Consider the following 10,531-nt stretch of genomic DNA (forward strand, 5'->3'; position numbering starts at 1 on the left):
AGCCCGTGGGTGCTGAGCGCTGAGGACTGCCCGTGTCTCCCAAGGCGCCGACCCCACCGCTGGCCGCGGGAGCAGGCCCACGACTATTGCCCCGGCCGGAGAGACCCGGAGGAGGGGTCTGCGCCCGGGGAGCGGCGAGCCCCGGGGTGGGTCCCGGCCAACGCGGGAGACGCGGCCGGGGCTGGAGCCGGGGAGGCTGGCCCGTCTGCCCGTGCAGCAGCGGGACGGGGCTGCGGCCGGCGCCAGGGGAGGAAGGGCCCCTCGCCCCGCGCCGCCCGCCTCCTGCAACGCGGCGCCGGGCTCTTCTCCCGCCGCGGGCTCCGCGCGGCCCGGGCGCAGCCCCGGCCCGGCCCGGCCCTCCTGCAAGCCACGAAGAGTTAACTTCCCAGCGAAGGCACTGCTGCAGCTCACGCCCGGCTGAGCCGGCGCCGAACACCCCCGCGCACGTGCTCTCCCCCTCCCCGCCGAGGCCGGAGGAGCTGATTAGCCCGGTAGTTTCCACGGGCCAGAAACAGGAGGCTGAAAAAAAATCACCAGAGGGGGCTGCACTAGGATTGCAGGGCCCGCGGGGCCTCGCTCGGCCAGGGGCTGCAGGCCCAGGAGCTGCTCGCGGGTCCGGCCCCAGCCCGTGCCTGGCTGCGGGGCGGCCACGGCCGCCGGGCAGCGGCGTGCTGGGGGCGTCGGGCGCCGGCGCCGGGGCGGATGTGGCGGCCGCCCAGGCCGCTGCACGCGCGAGCCGGGCGCCGCCGAGCCCGTCTCCCCGGCAACGCCCGCACTTCCAAAACCGCTCGCGGCCTTCAGAAGCCGTGTCGCCATGGCAACGCTCCTGGAGCCCGCCGCGCACCGAGCCGCCGGGCCCGGGCCCCTCACGGGCGGGCGCCCGCTCGCGGCCCGGCTGCCCCCGCGCGGGCCGGGCGCCTGGCAGGCGGGGGGGGGCCACGCTCCCCTGCTGCCCCGGCACTTGGTTCTGCCCTTTCCGGGCGCGGAGGCTTGCGGCCTGCTCCGGACGGGCCCCGTCTCCCCGCCGCGCAGTCGTGCGGGAGGAAGTCCGCGGGCACCTGCGGCCGGTGCCGCTTCCCCTGCGGCGCTGTCGGGGTACGGAGCGGCGGGGGCGCGGGGGCCGGGACCAGGCGGCAGGCGCCGTCCCGCCCTTTGCCAAGCCGCGGGGCACGCGCCCCCGGGGGGGCCGAGGGAGGGCAGCGCTGCTGCGCGCCTGGCCGAGGGGACGCGGGGCGGGGCGGGGCCGAGGCGCCCCCCCTCGGCCCCGCCCCTCCGCGCGGCCGCACCTGGGCAGGCGCCGCCCGGCCGGGGCGGGCCCGCACCTGCCCCCCGCCCCGCCCCGCCGCCCGCGCCCGCCCGCCCGCGGCGCCGCCTCCCGGGAGCCGCTCGGGTTTCGCGGAGCCGCCGCCGCCGCCGCGCCCAGGACATGGCCCCGCTGCGCCCCTGGCTGCTCCGCTGCGCCCTGCTCTGCGCCCTCGCCCTGCGCCCCGGCCGCGCAGGTAGGTCCCGGGGGCACAGTGCCGGCTGGCGGCGCGGGCCGACTGGACGGGCCTTGCAGGGGCCGCTCGGCGCTCAACTTCGCGGCGAGGGGCTGGACGGGGGCCCTTTGTTTCTGGCTGTCGGGCTCGTGCTAATCCCGGGGCCGGGCGGGCGCAGCCCCCTCCTCCCGGGCTTGGGGCCCGCGCGGAGCCCCGGGACCTCGCTCCGGCCCCGGCCCCGGCCAGCCGAGCGCTCCCGGGGCCCCGCCGGGCGGCAGTAACCCAACCCGCCGCGCCCGGGCATCCATTATTCAGCGGGAGCGTGGCAGAGGCTGGCACGGGGGAGCCGGAGCCGGGGGCCCAGCGAGCTGCCGTGCCCTGGCATCCAGGTCTGCCCTCTTGGAGCTGGTCTCTGCTCCTTGTGCAGAGGTCTGAGGTGCCCCCGTGGGAACAGGCCCCTTCCCCCCCTTCCTCCCCCCCTGGACCTCCACCCACGAGGCAGCAAGGTGGTGTGAGCAGGTAAACTGAGTCGCCGCAGCAGACTCCGCTCTGCGCTGCGCCCCGGCGACAGAAGTGACGCCCATGCAAATGTGTTGGCAGGATCGGGGCCATAGCCCCTTACCCCACATCCCACGGGGTCTGGGGCATTCCCCGAGGGGCTGGTCTAACCACTAGGCTACATGGTTCCCCGGCCCTTGGTGGGAGGCAGGGGATCCTGGCTTTAAAATAGACACCGAGCCGGCGAAGTGCCCGGGTGAGTCACTTCCCTGGAGGGCGCGTTGAGTGTTAGGGGGGCGGTAGGGGGTCCCGAGGGAGCTCGGTCTGCTAGAGCCAGGGCAGGGGTTGATCCTCGTGCCGCTTCTAGGTCGGACTAAGCCTGGATGGCGGTCGGGCACCTCCCGGCAAGGGATCGGGGCTGAGCCCTGGCTGGCGTCGGGAGCTGGGGGGGCTCCCTGGTGCCCAGGCTTCGGGGCAGGGGTGGGAGGAAGAGGTGCAAGTACCACAGGCCCTGCGGCTGCCTGCTCTGGGCGCGCGCTGCGCAGACTGGGGCTGCCTGGGTGTGTGGCAGGCGCAGCCCGGGCAGGGCTAGGGGCCGGGTGTGAAGACTGGCCCCCGCAGAGGTGTGGAGGGGAGCTGGGCGGGCAGGAGGGGGTGCCCTTGTGTCAAGCCCCCGTGGAGCTGGCATTCAGCACTGCACCCGGGGATGCAGGCGAGGGAAGCAAAGGGACTTGCCTGAGGTCAGCGAGGGTCTCGGTGTCGGAGGGCCGTGGGACTCTGCCTGGGGATTAGCTGGGCCCAGCTGGCTCCTCGAGGGGCCCGGGAGTCCAGGCGCCTGCCCGCCCTTCCTGGTGAGGGGCCTGACCTCAAACGGGGAACGAGGCAGACTCGCCGGGGCCGCGGCCTGCGCCCCGTCTGACGAGGGCACGCTGAGGGGAACGGAGCAGGCGTGGGGGAACCCTCGGCCTGGCGCGGAGGCCCCGTCCCCTGACCCCGGCGTGCTCTGCGGCTCGGCAGGCGAGTGCTCGGAGCTGGAGACCTGTGAGAAGTGCCTCGAAGGAGCTCCCTCCCGCAACATCACGGACTGCGCGTGGCTGCACTGCGGAGAAGCCGAGGGGCCAGGTACGTGGCTCTGCCTGATGCCCCGAGTCCTACCCGCACTTCCAGCCACCCCCTTCACCTGGCTCTGACGCACGGGCCCGGTGCGCTGGGGGGCACCGTGCGTGACAGTGCCTGCTAGGCAGGCCCGTGGCGGGGAGGGGGGCTTTCAAGCCTTCCCCAGCAGCGCTGCTCCGCGGCACCATCCCCTCCAGCGTCTCCGTGTCCTGCGCTGGGTGGGTGTTGGGTTTCAGAGCCTTTGGCTGCGGCCCCAGCTGCTCCTGGCACCTGATGGCAGGTCACAAGGGGCCAAGGGGAGCACGGGACAAACAATCCTCAGCTTCCTGCCGTGGGGGAGGGTGGGGTGTAGAAAGCGGGGGGCAAGACAGACGAGCCCCTGCTGCAAGCAAGTCCCTTTGGCAGAGCTGAGCTGAAGGGCACGGGGCTGGGGGGCCCGGAGCCAGCGCGCTGGGGGAAACGCGAGCCGTAGCAAGCAGGCCCTGTCCCGGCTTCTGGGGGAAGGAAATGCGACCCCCGGGTCCCAGCCGAAACAACCCGGAGCAGCTGGAAAGGGGGTTAGTGGGTGGCTCCGGGTCCAGGCTGCTTCCCAGGGGAGCGTGACCCACGCTGGGAGATCAAGGAGGGACCTGGGGGCACCCACCCGGAGCTGAGAGGCTCCGCCAGGCTGGCCTGAGCTTGCGGGCCTGCGGCTCCGTCTGCTGCCTGGGCATCGGGGTGGGGGTGTCGCCGTCGGCTCCGGGCCGCCCCCTCTTCATACCCAGGACGGAGGGCGCGTCTGAGCTGTCTCTGCCCCATGCCTTTCAGGGACCGGGAGCTGCGTGGAGAAAGGGGAGCCGGCCAAGGACAAGTGCTCCATCTACAACGTCACCGCGATGTGTCAAGGTAGTGGGTGGTGGCATGGGTGGCCCACCCTGGTCCCTGGGGCTGGTGTGCTCTCTGCAGGGCAGCGCTGGGGCCTGCTTCTGCCCCCTCCCGGTGGGTTTTGTCTGGCCAGCTGCGATCCCATCCTAGCCCAGCGGGCCTTACTGTCCTGCCCGGGAGCATGGACGCGCCCGCCCAGCGTGGCAAGACAGTCGGCAGCATGGAGCGTGGCAGAGGGCAAGGCCATGGGTCTAACCAGCTTTTTCCATTCTTCCTCCTCCCCCTTGGACCTCTCAGCACCGAAATCTCCCACCGAGAAGCCTCGGCCAGTCTCCACCAAGGAGCCAGCAATACACACGCCAGGCAAGCGGCGCCCAGAGGGGGATGGACCCGGTCGGGGGGTGGCACGAGCAGCAGGGCTGGGTGGCAATGCCCAGCACCCGTCAGGCAGGCCAGGACTTGCTCGTTGTGGGAGCCAGCATGGGCCCCTCTCCCTCCCCCCGGGGTCGGTGAGCTCGGGGGGGGCCGCAGGAGGAGGAGGAGGAGGAGGGGTGGGCATGCGAGCAACCAGGACTCCTGGGTTCTCCGGCCAAGAAGATGCAGCCAGCGCTGGGGTGGGACCCAGGTCCTCTGGGACCGGGTCCGGCAGCATGATGCGGGCGAGGGATCTGATCCCGTATCCACCAGCCCTGGGAGGAGGAAGCCGGGCAGGGGGAGGATTGCGGGGGTGCTGCTGCGGGAGGAAGCGTGGGAAGAAGCCTGCTCGTGCTGAGCGGAGATGGAGCCGCTCTTCCAGGCAGGAGGAGCGGGGATCCGAGAGCTCGGGGCTCGTTACAATGAGTAACTCCATCCCGGAGCCTCGTGAATTATTGATCCGGCCGGGCGCCCGCTCTCTCTGTCGGCACAGGCAATGGCCTCTTCCTGGTCCTCCGGGCCGCTGCAAGCGGCTCCCTTTCCGCTCCCGGCTCTTTGCTCCACGCGCTGCATGCCAAATGCAGCTCCCACGGTGCCCTGTGGGCACGGGGGCCTTCCTGCCCCTGGCTCAGCAGCTCTGCTCGTGGAAGGGCTGAGCTCTTCCGGGAGAGTCCGGTTTCTTAACGAGCTCCTGCGTGGGAATTGCAGCTGTCGGCTTGGTTGTAGGAGCTGGCGTCTGGGCCTGGAAGTAGCAGCCTGTTGGCTGGGCCAGAATGCAGCCAGCTCTGGGGCGGAGCATGGCGGCTGTGGCCGTGTGGGTTAACCCCTGGTGCCCCTCCCTGCAGGGACCACGACAGCCCCCCCGCTGACAGGCACCCCTGCCTTCCACCCACCCGGCTTCGACACGGCCAGCTTCATCGGGGGCATCGTGCTGGTGCTGAGCGTCCAGGCCGTCATCTTCTTCGTCATCAAGTTCCTCAAGTCCAAGGACAGCACCTACCAGACGCTGTAAGGACCCCCTCCCCCCTCCCCCCCCCCTCGCCCGGCCCCGGGGCGGGGTGCTGGAGAGCAGCCCCGTTCCCAGCAGGGGATGGGACGAGACTGTGAGAAGCGGGGACTGCCCAGGCACGGCCCCCCCAGCACATCTGGTGCCATAGACTTGGTGTTGACCCCCAGGGCGGGGCTTGGGGCAGCCTTGGGAAGGGTCAGGGGTGGCTGAGCATTGACTGACCCCCCGTGCCCACAGCGGCTTGGCCAAGCCCCCCGGAGCGCCCGTGTCTTGCGGGCGCCGTCATGCCATCTGCTCTCACCCCCTCGTGCGTTTGTTTGCTGTCTTGTGCCAACTGCCTCGTGTCGCCCCCTCCCCCTGCCTCTGGTGCCTCCTGCATGGGGCTGCTTTGCCCACCCCCCAGCACGGTCTGTCTGGCATCCACATGAGGAATAAACCCCCTTCGGCTGCGCGCCTCGTCCGTCTGTCATCGCCCGCTCGCCAGCTGGCGCAGCGAAGAGGGGGTCTGTTGCCAGTGCCGAGGGCCGGGCCCCTCTCTGCCCCCCACCTTGCTGCTGTTTGATCCCAGCCCACAGCCCCTCTGCAGGACAAGCACGGGTGGCCTTAATGCCCTCGTCCTTCCCCAAAGCGAGGGGCTTCTGCACGCAGCCCCCCCAGCGCGGTGCTAGCGCTCGCACCACCCGGGGAGCCGGGACGCCGCCCCCCCTTCCTGCCCGTGGGAGCAGGGGGCCCTCTCCTCTGGGTGCATGGGGAGTTGGTCCCCGCATGTCTAATGCTGGGGGGTCGCCCCCTCTTTGTTTTCCCTTGCACGCTGCAGAGAGGAGAACCAGTAGGTGCTGCCGCCTGCGCCAGGAGACAGGCCGCCCCCACCCACCCCGAGACCCCTGCCCCCTCTCTGTGTGCTCTTCCGGGGGGCCAGGGCCGTTTGCTGTTCTGGACTTGCTGTTCCCCTGCCCCGAGCTGGGGGGAGGCAGGGGCCATGCTGCCCGCCCTGGGGTCCCAGGCTGGTCGTGCTGCTGTGCCCAGCCAGCCTGGCCGCCTCTGCCCCCCAAACACGGCGAGGAGCCGCGGTGTAGACATGGGCTGTCCCCCCGTCCGAGCATCCTCCATGCGCCACCGCACGCCCGGGCCCCAGGAGAGCCGTGTGGTTCTCCAGGGCTGTCTTGCCTTGGTGATGGCGTCCTGGAGCCGCTGAGGTGCAGGAGACACGCGGGGGGGTTGTCTGTGGCTGCTGTGGGCTGCGAGACCCCCGCGTGTCGGCTCCCCGGGAGGTGCCGGCGTGATGCCGGCTGGGGCTCTGCACCGCGCGCCCCCACGCTGTGCCGGGGCAGGGGCTGCTCCGTGGCACTGCCGTGATGGCTTAGCCAGTCCCTAGTTCCTGGTAACACCCAGAAGCCCCCCAGAGCCAGGCGCCTTGCAGACCTGGAGCCAGGCTCGGTCCGTCCCGGTTTCTGCCCCGCAGCGGGGAGCCGAAGCCCCGAGAGGTTAAAAGCCAGATGCTTCAAGTCAGCTTGGCTGGGGGGAGAGACAGCAGTGCCATAATGAAAGCCTGGCCTGCCACGCGCCGGGGCCTGGAGCCTGGGACTGTACTGGCAGCTCCTGGGTGCCCCCTTGCCCCGTCTCCCCCTGGGTGGACGCCCTCCAGGCTCCTAAAACCTCCTTCCCCGGGCGGGCGCTATCAGGGCGCCGGAGCTGCCTGGCCAGGACCTCCCACCCCACCGCTGAGCCCCGGGGAGAGCCCCACAGCGAGGTGCCGGTGCCCGCGCTGTGGAAGGAGATCGCTGCAACGCAGCAGCCTCCGCGCCCTGCCGGCGGCATCGCCTCCAGCCTCGCGTCGGCCTCTTCCAGAGTAGCTTCACAACTGGTGCCTGGGGCCCCGGGCGGCTGCATCCTGGGTCCTGCCCCTCCCCTGCTGGGATGGGGGGACTGGGGCACCCCCTCTTCCCTCCTCCTGCCCCCCCGAGGCCAGGCCTGCCGTGTGCTCTTGCTGTGCCTGTGTGTTGCTGTGTGGTTTCTCATGTCTTGGGGGGTGGGGGGTGCGTGCTGTGTGCGGTGGGGTCGCGCCGTGTAACCCCGGGTGATGAATTAAAGCCATGAGGTTTGATTTCTCCAGGGCTGCTCTCGTGGATGTCTGCAAGGGGGCTCGGACACCTTGCAGCAGGGGAGCCCATGGGCACGGTCGCGCCTGCCCAGCCCCAGGCGGGCGCTGCTGCCTGGCTCCCCTGGGCTGAGCGCTGGGATCTGTCCAGATGTGCACATCCGCACCCAGCTGCATGCTGCTTAGCACCCCGGCTTAGGCAGGGATGAGCTGGGGAGGTCCCAGGGGGCCATTTCTAGCCCAGCTGCCTAGGAGGGGGGCACACAGCAGGGCAGCAAGCGGTGGGGGCTGCCTGTGCCCTGACTGCCCTGACAACTGGCTCCGGGGATGGCCAGAGTAGCTGCTGCCGTGGGGCTTGCTCAGGGGAACCAGCCCCGGGCCTGAGTCCTGCCCTCCTCTCCTGCCCCAGCTCCCCCCACCCCCCACTTGGGCCTTAGCAGAGCAAAGCTGCCCCATGCAGAAGCTTGCTCTGCTTTGGTGGCAGGGAGCCGTGCCCAGCAGAGAGGCAGGGTCTCCTTGTTCAGTGACAGATGGCCAAAGCCACTGGTGCTCCCAGCCAGTGCCAGTCTAGCTGCCCCCCGGCCCTCTGTTTGCTTCCCCAGAGGCCAGCCGGGATGGCATTGGTTTTGCCTCCCCCTTGGCTGAGCAGTGCAGGATGCTACCCACCAGCTTCGGGTGCATCGCCCCAGGCCGGTCTCAAACGGGGGACCTCGGAGCTGGCCCATGCCCCGTCGTGCCAGGGCCTTGGAAGCGAGTCTCGGTGCCCAGCCTTCTGGCGCGCCGCACTGCGCGTGCCAGGCAAGGCTGGGTGCCCCCGGCCCGGCCTTCTCTGGCGAGCTCTCTCTTGTCTAGGATCTGATGCTGATGCCGCTTGGGCCAGTGCTTTGAAGTGCCGTCCCGGGGCGGAGGTTGGTGTCCCCCGCTGCCCCGGCGCCAAGCCAGGACCCTCTTCCTCCTTCGGTGCCGCTTGCTGGGGCAGGGGCTCTGCCCGCCCGGTGTCTCCGCGCCCCCCGCAGCTGTGCACGGCCCTGGTCGCGTCCCCTAGCTGTGCCGCTCGGCGGGCGAGAGGCTCGCGTGCTGGTCACGCCTTGAGCCCAGGCCGGACCCTGGCATGCTCTGCTGCGGGCCTCGCTTGCGGTGCCCTTGGGCTGGCTGCATGACCCCTGCTCCAGAGCCGCAGGGCCCAGGCCCGTCCCCGCTGTGGCTCTGCTCCACTCCTTTTTTCACACCCCTTGGCCAGCTGCCGGGTCCTGCTGGATTGCTCCGGGGCCGGGCAGGGGCCCGGCTTGGGCTGCCCTCTGCATCCTGCCCGCTAGCACTGCCTGCGCTCTGCTGCTCCCCTCCATCCTTCGCCCTCTTTCTTTGTCTCGCCAGCCCTGGGGCGGGGGTCTAGCCCATGTGGTCCTGGGGCCAGGGCGGCCCCATCTTGCTGGTCCCTGGGGGGAGCGCTTGGGGCGGGCCCCCTGTTCCACAGGGGCTGCACGGACGCTCCCTGGAGCGGGGGGCCGGAGTCCGTGCGGCAGGCGGAGTTGAACCCTCAATAAAGGAGCTCTTTTTCTTGAAGGCTTGGTCTCTGTGTTGTGCTGCAGGGTCGGAGGGGGGGGTCATGAGCTCGGCGACAGGACCCCTGAGCCCTTTCCATCCCCACCTCTCGACCACCCTCAATGCCAGCCCCTGGCTGCAGTTCACTCTGCCACTGGTGAAAACGGGGCAAACTTCCCACTCCCAGTCTGCGAGAGCCTCCCGGGGGCACTGGGGGAAGGAGAAACAGCTCAAGTCCCTCTTGCTTTTTGCAGAGACCCCCCCAGATGGGTTGTTTGTGCCCTGACCTACCTGGGTCTTGCTCTCCCCACACCAGCTCTGCCCCTTTTGTCCCAGGGGGTAGCCGGCTCCAGTAGACGGGGGACTCGGGATTCAAACGCAGGTGTGGGTATAAAAGCCATGGCTGTGAAGCAAATCCTCCCAGCAGCAAAGCGGGCTGTTTTCTCCCAGCAACATGGCAGTCCCATCCTGAGCTCTGGGCTAAGCCAGTTCCCTAGTTCCCACTGTGGAAATGTGGGCCAGGCGAGTGCCTGGGGTCAAGAGCAGACCCAAGGGTCCCCCTGGTGAGGACCAGACACCCGGGCAGTGCAGCCCCCGCTCCCCAGGCACCCTGGGGCTCTGTGCCTGGGACATCCCTGATCCCAACCAGCCGCTGCATGGCCCTGCCTGACCCGGGGAGCATCTGTCCCATCCCAGCTCGCTTCCAGCTCCACGTGGCCTGGTGGCTTCCTTTGCTGGACACCAGTCCTTCAAGCGCGAGAGGGATTACACCAGCTGCCAGCTGCTCCTGCACCCTTCTCGGGCAGGCTGGGCAGGTGGGGCATGAGCTGGGCTGGCAGCCGCACGGGGGGCAGAGGAGTCCTTTTGGCAGGACACCAGCCAAAAGAGCCACCAGTGCAACCCGGAGCAGCCCCCGGGGTGCTCTAGCTTGCAGGAGACTCCCATGGGCTCCACAGCTTGGCCAACAAGCAGGGGCCTCGGTGGGGGGATCCGTGGGGCTGGCTCCTGCGGCCCTTGAAGGCATCCAGAGCAGCATCCAGGGCCTGGGCGGGAGGGGATCTGTCCCCCGGACGTGCGACTGAGTGGGAGGGGAGAGCACGTTTCACTTCCCTTGCGAGCAGACGAGGCAGGAGCCGGCCCGCGCCTTCCTGGACTGTTGGGGCTTTGCAATCCAGCGGGGGCTGAGCACCGGCAGTGCTGGACCCTGGCACCCCACGCCCCAGGCCCTGCTCCTCCCAGACCCCTGCGCATCCCCCTAGGCCACTGGGAAAGATCAAGGCAAGATCCTCGTCACCCAGCCCGGCAGCCGCCTTGCATCGTGGCGCAGAGCGGGGTGCTTCGGCCCAGAGGTTTCAAGTCTCGGAGGAGCTGCCGGCTTGTGCTGGCGCAGTCTGGGAAGGCCTGGAGCTCCCTGCTCCCACTTGCAAGCCGGGAGGCGCCTGGGCCAGATTCCCCGGGGGCGGGTTGGAGTCATCGCCCTCTCCGAGGCAAACAAACAGGAACAGATGAGCT

The 10,531-nt window shown here is 70.2% G+C and overlaps 1 protein-coding gene across 2 annotated transcripts; it reads left to right on the forward strand.

Annotated features, from left to right (window-relative positions):
- The first annotated feature begins 740 nt into the window (after positions 1–740).
- On the forward strand, positions 741–8,323 carry CD164L2 (CD164 molecule like 2). Of its 2 annotated transcripts, XM_090057538.1 has the most exons (6): positions 741–1,499; positions 2,994–3,098; positions 3,900–3,977; positions 4,254–4,319; positions 5,216–5,378; positions 6,197–8,323. In XM_090057538.1, exons 1-6 carry the CDS (start codon positions 815–817, stop codon positions 6,210–6,212), a joined length of 1,113 nt encoding a protein of 370 aa, XP_089913664.1. In that variant the 5' UTR covers positions 741–814; the 3' UTR covers positions 6,213–8,323. The 2 variants fall into 2 exon arrangements, with proteins under 2 accessions (XP_089913664.1, XP_089913665.1); XM_090057539.1 differs by lacking the exon at positions 6,197–8,323 and having other exon boundaries at positions 744–1,499; positions 5,216–5,382.
- Positions 8,324–10,531: the final 2,208 nt, after the last annotated feature.

The sequence above is a fragment of the Crocodylus siamensis genome, chromosome 7 (genome assembly GCF_052110815.1).
Source record: "Crocodylus siamensis isolate JL-2025a chromosome 7, ASM5211081v1, whole genome shotgun sequence".
NCBI lineage: Eukaryota > Metazoa > Chordata > Crocodylia > Crocodylidae > Crocodylus > Crocodylus siamensis.

What these genes read in the sequence shown, in the direction of transcription:
- CD164L2 (XM_090057538.1), top strand. Translation starts at nt 815, where the DNA reads ATGGCAACGCTCCTGGAGCCCGCCGCGCACCGAGCCGCCGGGCCCGGG. An exon ending in CGTCACCGCGATGTGTCAAG is followed by an intron (nt 3,978 to 4,253) that starts GTAGTGGGTGGT and finishes TGGACCTCTCAG; the next exon opens with CACCGAAATCTCCCACCGAG. An exon ending in GCCAGCAATACACACGCCAG is followed by an intron (nt 4,320 to 5,215) that starts GCAAGCGGCGCC and finishes CCCTCCCTGCAG; the next exon opens with GGACCACGACAGCCCCCCCG.